The sequence below is a fragment of the Ailuropoda melanoleuca genome, chromosome 8, assembly GCF_002007445.2.
Source record: "Ailuropoda melanoleuca isolate Jingjing chromosome 8, ASM200744v2, whole genome shotgun sequence".
NCBI lineage: Eukaryota > Metazoa > Chordata > Mammalia > Carnivora > Ursidae > Ailuropoda > Ailuropoda melanoleuca.
Genome location: NC_048225.1, coordinates 82,711,903 through 82,737,519, shown reverse-complemented (window position 1 = coordinate 82,737,519; position 25,617 = coordinate 82,711,903). Strand labels below are relative to the sequence as shown.

The 25,617-nt window shown below is 37.8% G+C and overlaps 1 protein-coding gene across 1 annotated transcript in view; it reads right to left on the bottom strand.

Moving 5' to 3' along the window:
- Positions 1 to 25,617, bottom strand: part of TDRD5 (tudor domain containing 5) — a 106,771-nt gene that overhangs the window by 933 nt on the left and 80,221 nt on the right. The window contains exons 14-17 of the mRNA XM_034667729.1: positions 25,093 to 25,254; positions 11,456 to 11,638; positions 10,580 to 10,723; positions 4,087 to 4,297 (exon numbers count right to left, since the gene is read on the bottom strand). Of these exons, the coding sequence (XP_034523620.1) occupies positions 4,087 to 4,297; positions 10,580 to 10,723; positions 11,456 to 11,638; positions 25,093 to 25,254 (700 nt within the window). The remainder of the gene's footprint in view (positions 1 to 4,086; positions 4,298 to 10,579; positions 10,724 to 11,455; positions 11,639 to 25,092; positions 25,255 to 25,617) is intronic.

Genomic DNA, 25,617 nt, shown 5'->3' with positions numbered 1-25,617 from the left:
TTATGCTTTGGTTAAGAAAAAAAAAATCCAGGTGAACTAAATAAAATGGTAATGTTGTTGTCCATCATCACAAACACTTCACAGACTAGTACCAGTATGATTACATATTGAAAAGCACTGCTCTAGACCTTAAAAACACAGATTTCAAAAAATCTAGAGAAAATACGGGTGAAATCCAGTACTTTATTCATCTTTGCATTTTTAGCAGCAACGTAGTGTGTGGTATATGTTCCGTACATTTGTGATGAATTATATTCAAGGAGAATTTCACTGGGTATTCCAAAAAGTAAAACTCTGATCATAAAGCTATAATTAATGTCCACTAGAGAGGAAAAGAGCTGGTGAGTTCTAATAAAATAAGCGGTTTTACACAGTTTTGGTGAGCTCAGATTTTAAAAGGTACAAATATATAAAAGCAGAAAGAATTGAAAGAATAGCAAAACTTTTTTTTAAGATTTTATTTATTTATTTGACAGAGAGAGAGACAGCCAGGGAGAGAGGGAACACAAGCAGGGGGAGTGGGAGAGGAAGAAGCAGGCTCCCAGCGGAGGAGCCTGATGTGGGGCTCGATCCCATAACGCCGGGATCACGCCCTGAGCCGAAGGCAGACGCTTAATGACTGAGCCACCCAGGTGCCCCAAGAACAGCAAAACTTCTGCTTCCAGATATGATGTTAATTCAACAGTGATTGAAAAACAATCTCTTCTGCTTTAAACAACTGGAAAACTGGACAAAATGTATGAAACAGCAGCAGATTCATACACTGAACAACAAGCATGCAAGACAGTGATCCCTAAGAGAAGGGAAACAAATGAAGTGAGCCCTACAAGGGCCTTAGCTCACCACTGAAATAGTTTCCAGGCTTCAGTACAAGACGGGAGAATCCAAACTGAGCCTGGAGATCTTACTGGGTTGAAAAGACAGAGTTTGGAATTCAAGAAGGCCACGGTGCCTCGAATTTGTGCGAAGAAAGTACCAGAGAAGAGGCAGCTAGAAATCTAGCTAGATAAGAATACATGCAGTAACCTCTGAGATCAGCCATAGCAACTTCTTTCTAGATACGTCTGCAGAGGCAAGGGAAACAAAAGCAAAAATTAACTATTGGCACTTCATCAAAATAAAAAGCTTCTGCACGGCAAACGTATAAACAACAAAACTAAAAGGCAGGGGGGCCTGGGTGGCTCAGTTGTTAAGCATCTGCCTTCGGCTCAGGGTGTGATCCCAGGGTCCTGGGATCGAGCCCTGCATCAGGCTCCTCCACTGGGAGCCTGCTTCTTCCTCTCCCACTCCCCTTGCTTGTGTTTCCTCTCTCGCTGGTTGTCTCTCTGTCAAATAAATAAATAAAATCTTAAAAAAAGAAAAAAGACAACCTACAGTGTGGGAGAAGATATTTGCAAATGACATCTCTGATAAAGGATTAGTATCCAAAATATATAAAGAACTTGTACTTAGCAGCTATACTAACTCACCACCCCAAAAACAAATAACCCAAATAAAAAATGGGCAGAAGACTTAAATAGACATTTTTCCAAAGAGGACATACAGATGGCCAACAGACACATGAAAAGATGCTCATCATCGCTGATCATCCGGGAAATGTAAATCACAATGACAATGCAATATCATCTCACACCTGTCAGAATGACTAAAATCAATAATACACAAAACAACAGGTGTTGGCAAGGATGTGGAGAAAGGGGAACCCTCTTGCACTGTTGGTGAGAATGCAAACTGATGCAGTCACTCTAGAAAACAGTATGGAGATTCTTCAAAACATTGAAGATGTTTTGATCCAGCAATTGTACTACTAGGTAGTTACCCAAAGAATACAAAAATACAAACTCAAAAGGATACATGCACCCTGATGTTTGTAGCAGCATTAACAGCAACAGCCAAATTATGGAAACAGCCCAGGTATCCATGGACTGGTGAAAGGATAAAGAAGAGGTGGTACATATATACAATGGAATATTACTCAGCCATAAAAAAGAATGAAATCTTGCCATTTGTGATGACACGGATGGAGCTTGAGAGTATTATACAAAGTGAAATAAGTCTGCAGGAGAAAGACATATACCATTTGATTTCATCCACATGTGGAATTTGAGAAACAAAACAAATGAGCATGGGAGAGAAAAGAGAGGCAAACGAAGAAATAGACTCTCAACTACAGAGAACAAACTAATGGTTAAAAGAGGGGAGGTGGGGGGATGGGCAAAATATGTGATGGGGATTGAGTGCACTTGTTGTAATGAGCACTGGGTGATGTATGGAAGTGCTGAATCACTAAATTGTACACCTGAAACCAGTATTATACTGTATGTTAATTATACTGGAATTTAAATAAAAACTTGAAAAAAAAAAGAAGTAGTTATCAGAAGTGAGAGGGGGTGTGGGGGTTGAATAGGTGACGGGGATTAAGGATGCACTTGTGATGATAAGGACTGGGTGATGTATGGAATTGCTGAACCACTATATTGTACACCTGAAACTAGTATTACAATGTATGAAAAGAAATCCCAATAAAAATTTTAGCAGGCTTTGTGTAAATTTATGTTAATTCTAAAATTCATATGGAAAATTATCTAAAATACCCAAAACAATTTGAAAACGAACAAAATTGTATGATTTTAAGACATATAAAGCCACACTAATCAAGGCAGTGGTATAAAGCCATATAAGCCACTAAAACATAACAGGAAGTCCAGAAATAGACCCTCCCATATACAGCCTACTGACTTTTGACAAAGATATCAAGGCAGTTTAAAAAAGGATAGTCTTTTCAACAAATGGTGCTAGAACAACTGATATTTATATGCGATTAAAATAAACATTGATCCTTATATCACACCATAATATTAACACAAACCATAACTCAAAAATTAACAAACTGGATCACAGATCTAATTTTAAGGCCTAAAACGATAGAACTTTTCAAAAGAAAAAAAGCAAAACAGTTACTTGGGTTAGGAAAGATTTCTAAACAGGACACAAAAAACTCAAACTTTATGTTAAGAAAAAAAATCAATCAGACTTCATCAAAATGAAAATTTTTGCTCTTCCAAAGATGTTAAGGAAGTCACATGCATGAAAATATTTGTGATATATGTATCACATACATATAGATGTTTATATCTGACAAAACTTTTGTGTCCAGAATAAAGAATTTTTACAAATCAATGAAAAGATGATAATCCAATAAAAATGAGCAAATATTTGAACATGGAGTTCACTAAAGAAAGTACATGAAGAGATGGTCAACCTCACCAGCAAACAGTGAAACATAAACCACAATAAGATACCACGACACATGCACTAGGACAGCAAAATTTTAAAAGACTGATAATACCATTTGTTGGCAAGGCGATGGAGCAATCGGATTTCACACATTACTGGTGTGAATAAAAAATGGAAGAGCCACTTTGGAAAACTTTTTTGGCAGTTCTTAAAAAGTTAATCATGTGATCACGTGACCCGGCAATTTCACTCCTCGGTATGTACTGAACATGTCTACACAAAGAGCTGTGTGTGAATGCCCACAACAGCTTTATTCATACGGGCCCAAGTCTGTCCATCTAAGGAACAGAGAGCCAGACAACTGCTACCACTTAGCAATAAATAAGAACAAACTTTGACACTGGCAACAACGTAAATGAATCTCTAAAACATCGTGCTGAGTGAAAAAGGTCAGACTTAAAAACTGTATAATTCATGATTCTCTTTCCGTGAAATTCTAGAAAAGAGAAAGTAACATGGCAGGAACCAGCAAGCAAGGGGAGGGAGTGAGTGCAGAGGGAAGAAAAGAACGGGGGAACTGTTCTACGTCATGACTGTGGTGGTTACAAGACTGTACACATGTGTCAAAACTCACAGAACTATCTTAAAAACTGGAAAATTCTACTGTATGTAAAACTGACTCCCCCCAACCAAACTGCAAAAAAAAAAAAAGAGGAGTGGCAAAATAGAAGTGAACTGAACCCAGTAAGTACTTGAGACAAACGCTAAAGTCAGCAATTTTTCAAGTTATGTTCTGAAAAAGATAAAGGAAAGTTTTTAGCAGTATTTGTCGATTATATGTAAAGCTACCTGAACCAGAGTGTTTTTCTGCGGAATCAAGTGCCATGGGACTTGCACTGAGGGCTGCTGTGGACAGCTGCACTGGCTTTGCCGGAGTCTGAATGCAGCTGGGCTCGGGCTGGCTCCCTTCTGCTGACTGCTGCGACTGGATCAGAGAGCTGTAGAACTCCTCCAGTTTGGGCAATGTGGAAAGATCCAAAGAGCTCTCTACGGGTGGTGGCTGCAGGATGAGAAAAGGAGGGAAAAGCATGAAAAGTACTGTTACCGTAACGGGGAATTAACCCTGTTTTGGTTCCTTAGTTATAGACAAGAAAAATATTTTTCATATCAGAATTAATAACACTACTTACTTATAAGAACCTAGTTGTGTTCTAGAAAAAATGAGTCCTTTTCTAACTTCGCAACCATCAATTCAAGAAACATTTATTGGACACATATTATGAACAAACCCAGTGCTGAAAGCTGCCACACAGAGCTAAGGAAGGGTGGCAGGAAATTCGAGAGGACGTGGTGAGCGCTCACACTCTGGCACACTGCCAGGTTACGTGCAGGTGCTTCTTCATTTAAACCTCAGGACGACCGCTCTAGCTTAGGGGTTCGTCCTCACTATGGGCCCTTTCACTTAGTAGAACGCTTTTCACAAGAGGTGAAGTTATCCAGTGTCAACCAGTAGGTGACAAAGCAGAGATGGAAACTCAGCCCAGTCCATGTTCTCACCACTTCCCAGTAAGATAGGATCCCTGTCCCTAAGCTCATAGCCTTCAGAGAAACTGTGTGTCCTGCAGCCAGCCATGAATGGAGATGTTGCCCGCATTCTGCAGAGAGACCACCACACTAGGAGAACATAAAGTGGTTGGAAGGCTCTTCAGAAGAGACAAAATGGAGTATTAAGAACCAGGGTTTGAGAGAAAAAGATGAACATCCCATATGGAGACTAAATTGAACTTAAGTGAATGGAGTATCAAATTTTAACCATGAGATCCTATATCCTACCGTACAGTCATTGCTGAAGCAGATACAATCTATGGTAACTTAGCATTTATCTTCTGTGATGGTAACTGGCATTAATATGACAAAGCCAGCCCTACCCCATCTAGGCTGCCGACAGTCTAGGATCTGCCCTGAGTGAACTGAACCAGTAATTATACAAACAGAAAATGTAGCTTTTTATGTTCTTCAGGCTCATATGTAGTAGACATTTAGTATCAGCTGGCATTCCTTTTCTGTTCCATAACAAAAAAATCCTCCTCATTTCAAACGCGGCTGGCATGAATGCAGTTATACTATTATGCAATATACAAAGGGCTATGTGTATAGCCTTTTTTTGACAGCAAAAATGAAACTCACAAGCTATACTGGCCACACAATATGCTACTTCAGGAAATCAAAGATCTAGATTCAAATTTTTACTTGGCTTATGCAATTCATGTGTGTTTTAGTTACCCTGCAAGTTTATTCTCAGAATTAGGCTAAGCGTTAGTGAGTTCTTTCAATAAGGCTCCAAAGCCAAGTAAATAAACACTAACATGATAAATTTTTGGAGCAGAAAAGATCACTATTTAAATTGGTCTTTGCAGATAGACAAACTGAGGCTCCAAAAGGTAACTTGTGCCAACCTGCAGTTTTTAGTTTGTGGTGAGGCTAAGCCGTAGACTGCAGACCAAGTGTTTTTTTAATACTACGCCCTGCTATTTTCAGTAGATTTCAACAAAAATTGAAATCAGAAACAAATTTTTAAGGCAATATTCTTTTTCTTTCCTTCATGATTTCGAAGAAAGATACATTGTTAAAACATATTTAAGATGCATTCTAATAGCTTCTTATTCTGAAAAAAAAAAAAGTAACAAAGGTGAATCCTTTTTAAATTTGTATGACACCCTGAAAGCAAGTGCCTGCAGTCAACTTGAGCACTTAACTGACAATCGAGGTTCTTTCTTAGAGTGTTCTCCAGCCTTGCTGCTCAAAGTGTGGTTCACCAACCAGCAGCATCACCTGGGAGCTCGCTAGATATGCAAAGCCTGCATCCCCATCCCAAATTTGTTCAATCAGATCCTGCATTTTCACAAGATTCTTAGGGGATGTGTAGGCACATTATACTTTGAGAAGCATTGTTCTACCAAATTTAGCTCTCTGTAGTTATCAGTGACTGCCTCCGTCATAGTTATTTGAAAATACACCTCATGGAACTAGAGGTAAATGACAAGGTTTCAAGAAACATGATTAACATATGTAATCAAAAGCGCAGCCCCAAACCACAATAACATACAACTTCACACCCACTAGGATGGCTATGATTAAAAAAAAAATAGATATAACAAGTACTGGCAAAGATGTGGACAAATTGGAACACTCTTATATGGCTGGTGGGAAGGTCTATTTAGGAAAGTCTGGCAATTCCTCAAAATATTAAATAAAGAGTTACCATATGACCCAGCAATTCCACTCCTAGGTATATACCCTCATAAAACGTAATACACATCTACATAAAAACATGTACATGAATGTCACAACAGCATTATTCATAATAGCAAAAAAACTGAAAATAACCCAAATGTCCATCAGCTGATGAATGAACAAAATGAGGTCTACCATACAATGGATTATTCAGCCATAAAAAGAAATAAAGTACTGATGCATGATTAACCTTGAAAATATTATGTTAGGAAACCAGACCCAAAAGGTCCCATACTGGGGCGCCTGGGTGGCACAGTCGTTAGGCGTCTGCCTCCGGCTCAGGGCGTGATCCCGGTGTTCTGGGATCGACCCCCATCAGGCTCCTCCGCTGGGAGCCTGCTTTTTCCTCTCCCACTCCCCCTGCTTGTGTTCCCTCTCTCACTGGCTGTCTCTCTCTCTGTCAAATAAATAAATAAAATCTTTAAAAAAAAAAAAAAAGGTCCCATATTGTACTGATCCTAATTTCATGAAATGTTCCAAAAAATAAGTAAATCAATGGAGACAGAAAGTAGATGAGTATCTGGCAGATAAGGGGTAGGGTGTCAGCTAAGGGATGCAGGGTTTCTTTGGGGAATAATGAAAAGGTTACACAATTGCTTGTGGGATGAATGCACAATAAGCTAATGGACTAGTGAATATACTAAAGCCATTAAACCGTGCACTTTAAATGGCTACCTATATGGAATATGAATTATACCTTATAAAGCTGAGGAGACAGAGGATGGAATCTCAGCCCCACCTAGGGTTTCAGCTGAGATCCCCAAAGGATCCTGCATTAGGAGTAACAGCCACATCTAAGGTGTAAGGACAAAAGTGAAAAACAGCAGTGCTAACAAAACCTAAAACCAAACCTCAATGTGTGTGTTAAGGTGACTGGCTGGTATCTGCCAGCCGTAGGACATCTCAGTCTGCCTTGGAGGAAGAGAACTTACCCAGAGCCTCTGTAATTTTTTATCCGTAATATCCAATATTCAATTAAAAAACTCATGAGATATGCTTCCCACTTTCTCCACCCCAACCCAACAATGCCAAAATCAGGATCAAAGAGAAGATCAAATATGGGGGTGGGGAGAAGAACATACCCAAGTTGATTCAGACATTGGCATCATCTGAAAAAAACTTTAAAATAACCGTGATTAAGCATGACCAAGAATGTAGAGGAAGTGACAGAAAAAAATTGATGAAAATGTGGACAATTTAAACAGAGAATTCAAATTTAGTTTAAAAGAAAGAATCAAATGGGCATTCTAGAACTGAAAAATGTTTGAAATTAAGAATTCAATGACTGGGTTTAGCAGCGGAATGGATCCCACAGATGACAGGACTAGTATTTTCGAAGAATCAATAGAAAATCTCCAAACTGAGACACAGCGGAAAAAAAGAAAAAAGAATGTAAACATGAGAAAAGAGCCCAACAGGCATGTGGGACTCAGCCAAAGTGCTAGCACATGGGTAACTGGAATGCCAGCAGGAGGGCGATAATGAGGGAAAAGCACTATTTGATTAGACAAATAGGCCAGAATTTTCTAAAACTGATGAAAGGCATCAATCTTCTTATTCAATAAGCTCAGTGAACCACAAGTAAAGTAAATCCAAAGGAAATTACATCTAGATATATCATTATCAAAGAGCTTAAAGCAAAAGACAGAAAAAAAAGAAGCCAGAGAAAAAAGACATCACTGTCAATGGAGCAATGATACCTGACAGCTGGCAATTCAACAGAAGCCAGAACATAATGGTAGGACATCTTCAAAGGGCTGAAAGAAAAAAGTGCCACCCTAAAATTCAACACTCAGGGAAAATATCCATCAAAAATGAAGATTAAACTCAGAAACTTGGGAAATTAAACAACATATTCCTGAATAGCCAAAGGGTCAAAACAGAAATCAAAGAGAAACTAGAAAATATCCTGAGACAAATGAAAACAGCATATCAAAATTTATGGGATACAGCAAAATGAGAAGAGGAATTTTTTTAAAGATTTTATTTATTTGAGAGAGAGAGAGAGAAAGAGAGGGAGAGCGCATGAATGGGGGGAGGGGCAGACGGACAGGGAGGAGCAGGCTCCCCACTGGCGGGGGTCCAGTGCGAGGCTGACCCCAGCCCGGTCACAGCCTGAGCTGAGGGCGGATGAACAGCAACATTTATAGCAGTAAATGCCTACATAAAGAAAGAAGAATCACAAACAACTTCACTTTATACCTTAAGGAATTAAAAAAAAGAACTAAGGCCAAAGTTAGCAGAAAGCACGAAATAGAATAAAAATGAATGAAATAGAAAAAAAATGAAACTAAGAGCTAGTTTTTTGAAGCCATAAACAAAATTTGCAAACCTTTAGCTAGACTAATAAGAGAATATTCAAATATCAACAAACAAAATTGCATTTCTATATACTAACAATGAACTACTTGAAAAGGAAATTAAGGAGTGCCTGGCTGGCATGTGACTCTTGATGTTGGAGGCTGTGAGTTCAAGCCCCACATTGAGTGTACAGATTACTTGGAAAGGAAATTAAGAAAACAATCCATTCACAATAGCATCAAAAAGAATAGGAGGTGAAAGATCTGTACACTGAAAAATATATAACATTGATGAAGAAACCATAAATAAATGGAAGGTATTTCATACACATGGATTGGAAGAATTAATATTAAAATTTCCATACTACCCAAAGTGAAGTACAGGTTCAAAGCAATTCCTATCAAAATGTCAATGGCATTTTTTACAAAAACAGAAAAACAATTCTAAAATTCATATGAAACCACAAAATCACAAAGGACCCCAAATAGCCAAAACAGTCTTAAAGACGGGGGGAAAGGAGGGAGCGCTCTTCCTGATTTCAAAATACACTTACAAAGTTACAGTAATAAAAACATTATGGGACTAGCACAAAGCAGACATACAAACCAAAATAAAATTGAGACCCCAAAAATAAAAACAACACATATTCAGTCAACCGATCTTTGATAACAGTGCCAAGACTACACGATGGGGAAAGGACAGTCTCTTCAACACATGATGCTGGGAAAACTGGATATCCACAGGCAAATGAATGAAACTGGACCTTTATTTTACACTAGACACAAAAACTGACTCAAAATGAATTAAAGACTTAAACATAAGACCTGAAATGAAAAATCTCCTAGAAGAAAATATAGGGGGGAAGCTTCAGGACACCGGTTTTGGTAATCATTTATTGGATATGAAACCAAAAGCATAAGCAACAAAAGCAAAAATAAACAAGTGGGACTACATGAAACTAAAAATCTTCTGCACGGCAAAGGAAACACAACCACAAATGACCACACATTATACGACATTTGTATCAAATGCTCTAAATAGGCAAATCTATAGGGACAGAAAGCAGATTACTAGTTGCCTCAGGCTATGGGAGGATGGCAAAGGGTGTGACTGCTAAGGGGCACTGGGCTTTTTTGAAGGGTTGAGGTGTTAATCCTAAAATGAAATCTGTGCTGTTAAGCAACCCCCATTTCTGGAACAGAAATGCTCTATATAACACAGCATACGTTATCAATGTGCTCATACAAAATAACCATAAATCTGCTTTTCAACAAGTCTCCCAGCTTTGAGTCCTTTATTTTAAATGTGACACATGAAAATAAAAGTGCAGAGGCCTGGTGGCCAGATTTCATGATTCACACAAATTGTGCTGCTGTTTTCAGGATGCTCATAATATATTTGAGAAACCCAAGACAAACAGGTTTTGTTCCAGGATTAGCGCTTTCTGCCACAGCAACATAAAAGGAAAAAAATAGAGATTTATATTTTTGGCTAAATTATATGAAAATACCTGTTTTCTGTATCTCTTACATAGAGATTTTATCAATCTTCCAATTCTAAGCTTTGGATTTTCTGCTGAAGAGATAAATCAATTAAGTTGATTGAAATTAATTTTAAAATCAACCTACATTTTGTGCATAGGTGTTCCACCAAATGCTAGAGAGGGATCATTAACAAGAATTTTACTTTCTAAAAATGAAAGCACTTCCTCATGAGAATCTGTCAATAACATTCATTAGACATTTACCTTTTGAATCCTGGTTGTGCCAGTATTTTTTTCCTGAGCACCCAATCCCTCTTGTTTTTGAACTTCTACTTTCACTCCATTCATAAGGCCTGAAGGCTGCCATGAATCATCCCATACATCTTTGGGTCCAGAAAAGCACCAATCCTATAGAGAAAAATTGCAAGCGTAAATCAAGAGACAGAGCCACATGATCCAGACAGAGAATAACATGGGCAAGGTAAAGGCAAGTATGCAGAGTTGATTAAACAGGAAAAGGTGTTTACTAAGTTTCTATATCAGTGTGACTTCCCCCCTTGTTTTATTGGTCCATATCCAATATCTTGAATTCCTTGGAACACACAGATGTCATAAAACCAAATACAGCTCTGGTTTGTAGCATTTTCTTCAATACTGTTGAAGAAAATGGCCAGATGATTTTTCATGATCATCTAGTATTTAAATGGCATAAATAATAAGGAGGAATTTAACTATAGATATTTCTTCTAATAACCAGTGGGAAATAAGTTACATTTTAAATATATAGTAAGGCCCAATATTAGCAAAAATTCTCAATGCAGAGACCCAGAGATTATATTACAAAGCTAATGCAATAAAATTAGTGAAAACACTTTATTTATAGATCCCAAGGCCTAAGAGTCCAATGATAAAACAAAAATCATAATGGTTAAAAGGTTAGATAGGACAATAAGTCCATGATTTACTCTTCCCTGTTTCAACTTGTTCCCCTCCCTATCACTATCATCTTTGGGGGGAAAAATGAATTCTTCTGAATTATCATGGGATAAATCCTTTTGAATTCCAGAGTGTATAGATTTCTTGAGGAAATTTACATTTCCATCTTTCAGTAATGATTTGCTGTTTTCCTAGGGATCTAACCTTCTGTGGCATTTCTTTACATGATGGGTATGGTTTCTTTCCACCAAGACTTGAGGTAAATAAGTGGGAGGCAGCATCACCCCCTTTTCCCATTTTAGCCTGCAAAGGTAACCAATTCTCATCCCAAACATCATCACCGATAGTCACTGATTCCAGGCATGGCATTCCAGTGGGGATCTCATCCTAAAATGTATCAGAAGACAAAGAAAACCTTTAATTTACAGTTGCTGTATGAGTACATTTCAAAATTTAGGTTTAAAATTTTTTTCCTGACTCCAGGTAAAGACAGCAGTTTGAATACATAACTGAATACTCTCTCCTGAAAATCACCAAAATATTCAGATTTAGATACAAACTCATTGTTAGAACAGAAGAAAATACCACCTACATTCTGGATACAGAAAAGATGACAAATGACAACTTACTAAGCAGTCTTGAGAAAGTAGAATTCTGAGCTTATAGCAGGAAAAACTGAGAAGCAACCAAATTTATACCAGATACTGCAAAAGCTCAGAAACTGCTAGTACAAGGTTTTTGGAAGTGAAAATGTAAAGTGGAAACAAAAACAAAAGCAAAAGTAGAAAGTCTGTATAAGAAGCAGTTAGATCTCCAGATACATAACCTATTCCATATACAAAGGAAGATACACCTCTTTTTCCTGCTGGAAAACCAGCGGGTCTTCTGGAGGGTAAAGGTGAGAGTGGGGTAAGCAAAAAACAGGGGAATTCAGCAAAGGTTTTTATATTGAATAGCAAGGCCCCTAGGTCTGTTTTCAATAGCAGGACAGAGAGAAAAGTAAAGAATGCATGAACTTGAAAGGAGATCCACAGAAATTATCCAATCCAAACAACAGAGAGGAAAAAAAATGAGAAAACAAAGGCAAAAACAGAGCCTCGAGGACCTATAGGACAATACCAAAAGGTTTAACATTTGCTTCATCGGAGCCCCAGAAGGAGAAAAGAAAGAGTGCAGTGCAGAAAAAGTATTTGAAGCAGTGTCTGAAAATGTCACAAATTTGATGAAAGACATAAACCTACAGATTCAAAAAGTTCAGCAAACCTCAAATATGAGGTTAGAAATCCATGTCTAGGGGCGCCTGGGTGGCTCAGTCGTTAAGCGTCTGCCTTCGGCTCAGGGCATGATCCCGGAGCCCTGGGATCGAGCCCCATATCAGGGCTCCTCTGCTGGGAGCCTGCTTCTTCATCTCCCACTCCCCCTGCCTGTTTCCTCTCTTGCTGGGTGTCTCTGTCAAATAAATAAGTAAGAATAAAATCTTTAAAAAAAAAAAGAAATCTATGTCTAAATAGATTATAAACTACCTCCTGAAAACTAAAGACAAACCATCCTAAACGTAGGCAAAAGAAAATGACACATTATAAAGGAACAATTCCAACATTGCATATTTTTCATCGAAATTATGAAAAATGAAAATTCAATATATTCAAACTTGTGAGATGAAGCTAAAGTGGTACACAGAAGGTCAAAGCATGAAATGCTTATATTAGAAAAAAAGGAAGTTTTCAAATCAATAATCTAGGTTTCCATCTTAAGAAAGTAGAGGGGCACCTGGGTGGCTCAGTCAGTTAAGTTCCTGCCTTTGCCTCAGGTCAGGATCCCAGGGTCCTGGGATCAAGCCCCACATCAGACTCTCTGCTTGGCGGGGAGCCTGCTTCTCCCTCTGCCTGCCGCTCCCCCTGCTTGTGTGCTCGCCCTCTCTCTCTTTCTCTCTGACAAATAAATAAAATCTTAAAAAAATTTTTTTTAAATAGTAAAAATAATAAACCCCAAATGGATAGATTTTTAAGCTAGGTAGAGAGCTCTCAAGTCTTGATATCAAAATCATAATCCATCAAAAGAAAATCTGATAAAAAGAAAAATGAAGCTGGAAGAATCACAATTCCAGATTTCAAGTTATACTACAAAGCTATGGTAATCAAAACAGTATGGTGTCAGTCCAAAACAGGCACATAAATCAATGGAATAGAACAGGAAGCCCAGAAATAAACCCATATTTATATGGCCAGTTAATCTCCAACAAAGGAGGAATGAATATGCAATGGGAAAAAGCCTCTTCAACAAATGGTGTTGGAAAAATTGGATAGCTACATGCAAAAGAATGAAAATGGACCACTTTCTTACACCATATACAAAAATAAATTCCAAATGGATTAAAGACCTAAATGTGAGACCTAAAACTATAAAAATTCTAGAAGAGGGGTGCCTGGGTGGCTCAGGGGGTTAATCATCTGCCTTTGACTCAGGTCATGACCCCAGGGTCCTGAGATCAAGCCCCACATCGGGCTCCCTGCTCAGTGGGGCTCTCCCCATGTCTGCCACTCCTCTTGCTTGTGCTCTGTCAAATGAATACATAAAATCCTTTAAAAAAAACAACAAAATAAAAATAAAAATTCTAGAAGAGAGAAGAGACAGTAATTTCTCTGACACTGGGCATAGCAACTTTTTTCTAGATATGTCTCCTGAGGCAAAGTAAACAAAAGCAAAAATAAACTATTGGGACTTCATCAAAATGAAAAGCTTCTTTTAAAAAGCAAAAGAAACAATCTACAAAACTAAAAGGCAACATACTGAATAGGAGAAGACATATGCAAATGATATCTGATAAAGGGTTAGTATCCACAATACATAAAGAACTTATACAACTCAACACCCAAAAAACAAATAATCCAATTTAAAAAATGGGCAGAAGACATGAACAGACATTTCTCCAAAGAAAACATACAGATGGCCAACAGACACATGAAAAGATGCTCGACATCACTCATCATCAGGGAAATGCAAATCAAAACCACCATGAGATACCACTGCACACCTGTCAGAATGGCTAAAATCAAAAACACAAGAAACTAGTGTTGGAGAGATTGTGGAGAAAAGGGAACCCTCGTGCACTGTTGGTGGGAATGCAAACTGGTACAGCCCCTGTGGAAGACAGTATGAATGTTCCTCAAAAAGTTAAAAATGCAACTACCCTATGATCCAGTAATCTCACTACTGGGTTTTTACTCAAAAATACTAATTCAAAAGGATATATACACCCCTATATTTATTGCAGCATTACTTACAACAGCCAAATTATAGAAGCAGCCCAAGGGTCCATCAATAGATGAATGGCTAAAGAAGATGTGGGATATATACACAACAGAATATTACTCAGCCACAAAAAAGAATGAAATCTTGCCATTTGCAATGATGTGGATGAGCCAGAGAGTATTATGCAAAGTGAAATAAGTCAGCAGGAAAAAGACATACACCATATGATTTCACTCATATGTGGAATTTGAGAAACAAAACAAATGAGCAAAGGGGAAATAAAAGGGGGAGAGAAGCGAACCAAGAAACAGACTTAACTACAGAGAACTGATGGTTACCAGTGGGTGGGGGGATGGGTGAAAAAGGTGATGGGGATTAAAGGGTACACTTATCACGATGGGCACTGAGTAATGTATAGAACTGCTGAATCACTATATTGTACACCTGAAACTAATATAACATGTTATGTCAAACATATTACAATTAAAATTAAAAACCTGCAAAACAGAAAATGTGATAAAATGGACCATATCAATATTATAAATGTTTTCTCCTGGGGGCACCTGGGTGGCTTACTAGGTTAAGCGTCTGCCTTCAGCTCAGGTCATGATTCCAGGGTCCTGGGATCAAAACCCGCATCGGGTTCCCTGCTCAGTGGGGAGCCTGCTTCTCCCTCTCCCACTCCCCCTGCTTGTGTTCCCTCTCTCGCTGCCTCTCTGTCAAATAAATAAATAAGATCTTAAAAAAAATGTTTTCTCTGCAAAAGCCCATGTAAAGAGACAAAAAGATACAAACTAGAAGAAAATATCTGCAAACCACATATCTAATAAAGGAGTAGGATCCAGAATATAAAAAACTCTAATAATTGGACAATAAAAGTATCAAAAATTGAATTAGGAAAAGGGAAAAAGACAATACTTATCACAAAGGATGACATACAGATGGCAAATAAGCACATGAAAAGATGTTCAACATCATTAGCCATTAGGGAAATGCCAACTAAAAGCAAAATGAAATAGCACTGCATATCAACAGAATGGCTAAAAATTAGTGACAACACCAAATGCTGGTAAAGATGTAGAGAAATTGGATTACTCAACACATGGCTGGAGGGAATGTAAAGTGGTACAGTCACTCTGGAGAACAGAATAGCAGTTTCTTATCAAACAAACATGTAATTTCCACATACCACCCAACTATAATTAAATAATATATTCTCTGAATAATTGTTCCAGAGAACTTACATTAACCCAACAACCTGTACACAAATGTTCGTGATAGTTTCGTAATAGCTAAACTTGGAAACAACCCAAATGTTCTTCAAAGGGCTACTGGTGAAACACTGTGACATGTACATGCCACGGAATGATACTCGGCAAGAAAAGGAAAAAGACAACTGATTCATTCAACAGCTTGGATGAATCTACAAGGAATGTACTGAGCAAAAAAAATGACAATTTCAAAAAGTCACATACTATATGATTTCATTTACACAGCATTTTTATTTTATTTTTTTTATTTTTTTAAGATTTTATTTATCTATTCAACAGAGATAGAGATAGCCAGAGAGAGAGGGAGCACAAGCAGGGGGAGTGGGAGAGGAAGAAGCAGGCTCATAGCGGAGGAGCCTGATGTGGGGCTTGATCCCTTAACGCCGGGATCACGCCCTGAGCCGAAAGCAGATGCTTACCTGCTGTGCCACCCAGGCACCCCAACACAGCATTTTTAAAATGACAAAATTTTAGATATGTAGAACTGGCTAGTGGGTGCCAGGGGTTAGGGACTGGGGAGAGAGGGATGGTGGGTGTGGCTATTAAAGGACAGTACAAAAGATCCTGAGTCATGATGATGTATTTGGTATCTTGACTGTGCTGCTGGATACCCATCATATGCTACGACTACACAAAACTAAATACACACACACAAATAGATATAAGTAAAACTAGAGAAATGTGAAGGTAGGCAGATTTTACCTATGTCAATATCCTGGTTGCAATACTATACTACAGTTTTATAAAATGTGACCACTGGAGGAAATAGGCAAGGATTACAGAAGATCTCTCTGTATTATTTCTTACAACTGCACATGAAATTTCAGTTACCAGGAAAATGTCAATTAAAAAAACTAACTCTACATAATCTTTTTCAGAAAATAAAAAAGAAAGGAACACTTCCAGACCAGCATTACCCTGGTACTAAAACCATCAAAGACTGTTCAGGAAAACTATAAGCCAATATCCTTCATAAAAACAGACATAAAAATCTTTACCAAATATTAGCAAATGGAATCCAATTCAGAAAAAGAATAATACACCATGACCAAGTGGGATATATTCCAAGAATGCCAGTCTTCTTCAATATTTGATGAATCACTGTAATATGCCATATTAAGAGACTAAAGAAGAAAACAATATGATCAATATATACAGAAAAACCATTTAATAACATTCACACCCATATATGCATGATATGGGACAACAAGACACTCTCTCTCACAACTCTTGTTCAGCATCATATTTGAAATGCTAGATAAAGATATACCAATTGGAAAGGAAGAAATAAAACTGTCCCAATTCACAGACAATATTATCATCTATCTAGAAAATCTCGAAGGAGTCTACAAAACACCTCCTAAAAAATAGAAAGTGAATTTAGCAGGTTAACAGGATTAAGGTGAAAATACAAAACTCAACTTCCATATTCTAGCAATGAAGATATGGAAACAAAAAGGTATCACTTATGATTGCTCCCAAAATAAGTGACATATTTAAGTATTAAAGTTAACAAAATATATCCCATATACTGAAAATTATAACACCCTAACGATAGTATAAAAGAAAACCTAAAGAGAGAAATATGCTGTGTTCACAGATTAAAGATGTTACTTCTCCCCAAGTTTATCTATAGACATAAACTAATTCCATCAAAATCTCAGATATAAGCTGATTCAAAGGAACTTCAATATTAAAAACAAGTATGGGGGCGCCTGGGTGGCTCAGTCGTTGAGCGTCTGCCTTCGGCTCAGGGCATGATCCCGGCGTTCTGGGATCGAGCCCTGCATCGGGCTTCTCTGCTGGGAGCCTGCTTCTTCCTCTCCCATTCCCCCTGCTTGTGTTCCTCTCTCGCTGGCTGTCCCTCTCTGTCAAACAAATAAATAAAATCTTTTAAAAAAATAAATCAAAAAATAAAAAAATAAAAACAAGTATGAGTAGGAGAATCCAAGATGGCAGAGGAGTAAGAGACCTTAGTTATGTCTGGTCCCAGAAATTCAGCTAGATAGCTATCAAATCATTCTGAACACCTGTGAACTCAATCGGAGATCTAAGAAAAGAACAGCTACAACTCTACAAATATAAAACCACCACTTTCTGCAAAAATGACAAGATGGAAAAACTCACCTCAAAAAAGAGAACAAGAGGCAGTACTGACTGCCAGGGACCTAATCAGTATGGATACAAGTCAGATGTTGGAATCAGAGTTCAGAATAATGATTATAAAGATACTAGCTGGGCTTGAAAAAAGCATAGAAGACACTACAGAATTCCTTTCTGAAGAAATAAAAGAACTAAAATCTAATCAACTTGAAATTTAAAAAGGCTATTAATGAGATGCAATAAAAATGGAGGCTTTAACTACTAGGATAAATGGGGCAGAAGAGAGAATTAGTGATATAGAACACAAAATGATGGAGAATAAAGCAGCTGAGAAAAAGAGAGATAAACAACTACTAGATCATGAAGAGAGAATTCGAGAGATAAGTGATACCATAAAGAGAAACAACATCAGAATAACTGGAATCCCAGAAGAAGAGGAAGAAGAGAGAGAGGGGCAGAAGGTATATCAGAGCAAATTACAGTGGAGAACCTGGGGAAGGAAATAGGCATCTGGGTCTAGGAGGCACAGAGAACCCCCCTCAAAATTAATAAAAATAGGTCAACACCCCAACATATAATAATGAAACTTGAAAATCTCAGAGACAAAGAGAAATTCCTGCAAGCAGCTTGGGGCAAGAGGTCCTTAACCTACAAGGATAGAAACGTTAAACTGCAGAAGACCTTCCCACAGAGACCTGGCAGGTCAGAAAGTACTGCATGATATATTCAGGGTGCTAAATGAGAAAAATATGCAGCCAAGAATACTTCATCCAGCAAGAATGTCATTCAAAACGGAAGAACAAATAAGAAGCTTCCAGGACAAACAAAACTAAAATAATTTGTGATCACCAAAGCAGCCCTACAAGAAATATTAAAAGGGATCCTGTAAACAAAGAGAGAGAGCCCAAAATTACCATGGACCAGAAAGGAACAGAGACAATATACAGAAACAGGGACTTAACAGGTAATACAATGGCACTAAATTCATATCTTTCAATAGTTATTCTGATTGTAAATGGGTTAAATGCCCCCATCAAAAGACACAGGGTATCAGAATGGATAAAAAAGCAAGACCCATCCATATACTGCCTGCAAGAGACTCATTTTAGACCCGATTGAAAGTGAGGGGGTGGAGAACAATTTATCATGCTAATGGACATCGAAAGAAAGCTGGGGTAGCAATCCTTGTTTCAGACAAATTAGATTTTAAAACAAAGACTATAATAGATGAGGAAGGACACTACCATAATAGGGTCTATCCAACAGGAAGATCTAACAAGTGCAAATATTTATGCCCCTAACATGGGAGCAGCCAATTATATAAGCCACTTAATAACAAAATCAAATAAACAAATCAATAATAATACAATAATAGTAGAGGACTTTAACACCCCAGTCACTGCAATGGACAGATCATCTAAGCAGATCAACAAGGAAACAATGGCTTTGAATGACACATTGGACGAGATGGACTTAACAGATATATTCAGAACATTCATCCTGAAGCAACAGAATACACATTCTTCTCGAGTGCACATGGAACATTCTCTGGAATAGATCACATACTGGGTTACAAATCAGGTCTCAACTGGGACCAGAAGACTGGGATCATTCCATGCATATTTTCAGACCACAATGCCTTGAAACTGGAACTCAACCACAAGAGGAAATTTGGAAAGAACGCAAATCCATGGAGGCTAAAGAGCATCCTACTAAAGAATGAATGGATCAGCCAGGAAATTAAAGAAGAATTAAAAAATTCATGGAAACAAATGAAAATGAAAACACAAGTGTTCAAAATCTTTGGGACGCAGCAAAGGCAGTCCTAAGAGGGAAATACATAGCAATACAAGCTTTTCTCAAGAAACAAGAAAGGTCTCAAATACACAACCTAACCTTACACCTAAAGGAGCTGGAGAAAGAACAGCAAATAAAGCCTAAACCCAGCAGGAGAAGAGAATTAATAAAGATTAGAGCAGAAATCAATGAAATAGAAACCAAAAGAACAGTAGAATGGATCCATGAAACTAGGAGCCGATTCTTTGAAGGCATCAGTAAGATCGATAAGCCCATTGCCAGACTTACCAAAAAGAAAACAGAAAGGACCCAAATAAAATCATGAATGAAAGATGAGAGATCACAACCAACACTGAAGAAATACAAACAATTATAAGAACATATTATGACCAACTGTGTGCCAACAAATTAGAAAATCTGGAAGAAATGGATGATTCCTGGAAATGTATAAACTACCAAAACTGAAACAGGAAGAAACAGGAAACCCATACAGACCCATAACTACCAAGGAAATTGAAGCAGTAATCAAAAAATCTCCCAACAAGAGCCAGGGACAGATGACTTTCCAGGGGAATTCTACCAAACATTTAAAGAAGAATTAATACCTATCCTTCTGAGGCGGTTTTAAAAAGAATCAAAATGGAAGAAAAACTTCCAAACTCTTTTTATAAAGCCAGCATTACCTTGATTCCAAAACCAAAGACCCCACCAAAAAGGACAATTACAGACCAATATCCCTGATGAACATGGATACAAAAATTCTCACCAAGATACTAGCCAATAGCATCCAACAGTACATTAAAAGGATTATTATTCACCAAGACCAAGTGGGATTTATTCCTGGGCTGCACGGGTGGTTCAACAACTGCAAATCAATCAATGTGACACCCTGCATTAATAAAAGAAAGGACAAGAACCATAAGATCTTCTCAATAGATGCAGAGAAAGCATTTGACAAAGTACAGCATCCTTTCTTGATTAAAACTCTCCACAGTGCATGGATAGATGGAACATACCTCAATATCGTAAAAGTCATCTATTAAAAGCCCACAGCGAATATCATTCTCAATGGGGAAAAACTGAGAGCTTTTCCCCTAAGGTCAGGTACACAGCAGGGATGTCCACTATCACCACTGCTGTTCAACATAGTACTAGAAGTCCTAGCCTCAGCAATCAGACAACAAAAAGAAATAAAAGGCACCCGAATCGGCAAAGAAGTGAAACTCTCACTCATACTATATGTGAAAAACCCAAAAGACTCCACCCCAAAATTGCTAGAACTCATACAGGAACTCACCAAAATGGCAGGATACAAAATCAAAGCACAGAAATCAGCTGCATTTCCATACACTAACAACGAGACAGAAGAAAGTGAAATTAAGGAATTGATCCCATTTACAATTGCACCAAAAACCTTAAGATACCTAGGAATAAACCTAACCAAAGAGGCAAAGAATCCATACTCTGAAAACTACAGAGCACTCATGAAAGAGATTAAGACACAAAGAAATGGAAAAATTTCCCATGCTCATGGAAAAACAAATATTGTTAAAATGTCTATGCTACCCAGAGCAATCTATACATTCAATGCAATCCCTATCAAAATACCATCAACTTTTTTCACAGAGCTAGAAAAAATAATCCTAAAATTTGTATGGTACCAGAAAAGACCCCAAATAGCCAAAGGAATGTTAAAAAAGAAAACTGAAGCTGGTGGCATCACAATTCTGGACTTTAATCTCTATTACCAAGCTGTAACCATCAAGATGGTATGGTACTGGCACAAAAACAGACATGTGGATCAATGGAACAGAACAGACAACCCAGAAATGGACCCTCAACTCTATGGTCAATTCATCTTTGACAAAGCAAGAAAGAATATCCAATGGAAAAAAGACAGTCTCTTCAACAAATGGTGTTGGGAAAACTGGACATTGGGAAAACTGGACCACCACATACATAAGAACGAAACTGGACCCTTTCCTTACACCATACACAAAAATAGACTCAAAATGGAGGAAAGACCTCAATGTGACACAGGAATCCATCAAAATCCTAGAGGAGAACCCAGCAGCAACCTCTGTGACCTTGGCCACAGCAAATTCTGGCTAGACACATCTCCAAAGGCAAGGGAAACAAAGGCAAAAATGAACTACTGGGACTTCATCGAGGTAAAAAAATGCTCTTGCACAGCAAACGGAACAGTCAACAAAATGGGATGGGAGCAGATATTTGCAAATGACATATCAGATAAAGGGCTAGTATCCAAAATCTATAAAGAACTTATCAAGTTCAACACCTAAAAAATAAATAATCCAGTTAATAAATGGGCAGAAGACATGAACAGACATTTCTCCAAAAAAGACATACAAATGGTTAACAGACACATGAAAAGATGTTCAATATCACTCATCATCAGGGAAATACAAATCAAAACCACCTTATATCTGTCAGAATGGCTTAAATTAACAATTCAGGAAACAACAGATGTTGGTGAGGATGCAAAGAAAGAGGAACCCTTTTGCAATATTGGTGGAAATGCAAACTGGTAACACCACCCTGGCCCATAGCATGGAGGTTCCTCAAAAAGTTAAAAATAGAACAACCCTATGATCCAGCAACTGAACTACTAGGTATTTATCCAAGGATAGATACATTGTGATTCAAAGGAGCACATGCACCCCAATGTTTATAGCAGCACTATCAACAAAGCCAAATTTTGGAAAGAGCCCAAATGTCCACTGACTGATGAATGAAGATGTGGTATGTGCATACACACACACACACAGAGGAATATTATTCAGCCATCAAGAAGAATGAAATCTTGCCATTTGCAATGACATGGATGGAACCAGAGTATATTATGCCAAGTGAAATAATCAGAGAAAGACAAATACCATATTATTTCACTCACATGTGGAATTTAAGAAATAAAACATAGAAGGACATAGAAGATGGGAAGGAAAAAGAAAATAGGATAAAAACAGAGGGGAGGCCAACCATAAGAGACTCTAAACTATAGAGAACAAACTGAAGGTTGCTAGAGGGGAGGTGGGTGAGGGGATGGGCTAAGTGGGTGATGGGTATTAAGGAGGGCACTTGTTGGGATGCCTGGGTGGCTCAGTCGGTTAAGCGTCTGCCTTCAACTCAGGTCATGATCCCAGAGTCCCACATCGGGCCCCTTGATCGGCAGGGAGCCTGCTTCTTCCTCTGCCTGCCGCTCCCCCTGCTTGTGTGCTCTCTCTCTCTCGCGCTCTCTGACAAATAAATAAATAAAATCTTTAAGGAAAAAAAAAAAAAAGGAGGGCACGTGTTGTGATGAGCACTGGGTATTATATGTAAGTGATGAATCACTAAATCTACTCCTGAAACTAATACTACATTATGTTAACTAATTTGAATTTAAATAAAGTCATGGAAGAAAAAAGATTAAAAACAAGTTTGAAAAAGAAGAATAAAGTAGGAGGAATCATACTACCTGATTTTAAGAGGTATTATAAAGCTACCGTAATCAAGACAGTGTAGTATTGTTGAAGAAACAGGTAGGTCAATGGAGCACAGACACACACAAATGTAGACAATTGATTTTTGGCAAATCTGCAAAGGCTATTCAATGGAGAAAGCATTGTTTTTTCAAAAATGATGCTAAAACAATTGGACGCCCATATGCAACAAAATTAACACTGACCTAAACCTCACACCTTATACTAAAATTAACTTAGGATGTCTTGACACTGAAAACACTGTACATTAAAAAAAAAAAAAGATAAACCGGAATTTCTCAAAATTAAAACTTCTGTGGTTTGAAAAACACTATTAAGAGAATGTAAGACATGCTACAAGTAGAATACATTTGAAAATCATATATCTGACAAAGCACTAGTATTCAGAATATTTAAAGCACTCTCAAAATCTACTAGCAAGAAAACAAACCACCCAACCAAAACACGGGCAAAAGACTTGGACATTTTGCAAAGAAGTATGTATATGGATGGCAAGTAAGCACACAAAAAGATGTTCAATAACAGGCATTAGGGAAATGCAAGTTAAAATCATACTGTCACACTACTACGTATTTATTTGAATGGCTAAAAATAAAAATTACTGATAATACCTAGTGCTGGCAGGATAAGAAACAACTAGAACAGTTTGGCATGCACTTACCACATTACTCCTGATTACCTTTACACCGAAATCTGTACATGAATATTTAAAGAGTTTCTAATTCATAATTACTCAAAACTGGAAACAACCCAAGTATCCTTCAATGAGTGAGAACGGATATACAAATTAAGGTACATCCATACAATAAACTACAACTCATCCATCAAAAGGAAGAGCCTACTGACATAGGCAACAATTTGGATGAATCCCAAAGGTATTACGCTGACTGAAAGAAGCTAGTCTCAAAAAGTTATACACATGCTCTATGACTCCACTTTCCAGGGCACTCCTGAAAAGGGACATCTGCAGCGATGGAAAACAAATCAATGGTTGCTAAGAGTTGAGGATGGAGGAAGACTGTGCACAGAGGGGTAGCACCAGGGTGGTTTTTTAGGGGATGGAGCCATCCTGCATCCTGATTACGACAACGGTGACACAAATCTATGCATATATTAAAGCTGACAGAACAATGCACCAGAAGAAAGTCACTTTACTCTCCGATGATTTAAAAAGAAAGAAAAACTAACACTCGAGAAAACAAAGTCATTCAGGAAGGGAAAAGTTGCCACAGCATACTACTTGGCTGTCAATAGTATTTATGGTCATAATAATGTAAATACTGAATGGTGATCTAAAGGAAAGGGTGGTACAACGACATTAGTAAGATGGGGAACCAGGGGGCAAAGGGATGAAAGAGAAATAAATCTTCCTCTTTCCCAGAGGGATGTAAAAATGAAAACTCAGGAAATAACAATGTAAGCATGTTATTTAATGAAAGAACAGAGGTAAATCCCAGAAGTAGCAGCTAAATAGATGAAAATGGTTGCTCTGTGAAATACAAAATGTAGAGGAAAGGGTTACGGGGCACTCTAAGCTATGTGTACATAAACGTTAGGTTAAAATAAAAATAAAATACATCCTCTGAAAAAGCTGTCAACACTTTTCTTGTTGGGTTCTCCTGATATTGTATCTCAGTACTGTTTTATGATCACCGCATAATTCTTGAAGACTGCCCGAAGCAACGAGATAGAAACTAACACATCAGAGCTGAATAATGCCTTTCCTTTTTTGTGATCAAGGCTATGCTGTTTCAACTCTGGCATTGGTGACTGTAGAAGAGAAGATGTAATTCATCTGTGAAAGATGTTCTGGTAGCAGTGAAAGTAGAATTTAAAGAGAGATTTTATTCCCGTCCCTTCACTTACGAATTAAGTATACGAATTACGTTTTCAAAAACCTCTTTTCTTCTCCTACCTCATTTTCTTCCTTCAGATCCTTTAGCTCTGGGATGGACCACTTTGGATCTTCTTCACAGCTCTTATCTTGGGTTTTCAAGGAACTGAATTCAGAATCCTTTAATGGCTCCTTTAACTCAGATTTTAGGTGACTGAAAGCCTTTTCATCATTAATATCTTGCTAGTAGATATGAAAGGGAAATTATTTTATTTTCTGTACTAATGCTGTTTCTAAAATCTGCATGCCTATACATTCTGGGAGGAATTTTTCACTATGGCTCATATAAATGTTATATTAGTTTTCAACTTTATCCATGTCCCTACATCTTCCTATCCTGCTAACCTAGTTCAAGCCAACAAACATTTATTGAGCACACATTATGAAATGTGTACAGGGTAGCTCTGTGGATATAAAGATGAAGGCAGCAGGTCGCAGCTCTAAAGGAACTCAAAATACAGTAGGAAGACACACAATCAGATAATCACTGTACAACCTTCAGTTTTGAGCCATCAACAGAGATATGACCAAAATATTATTAGGGAG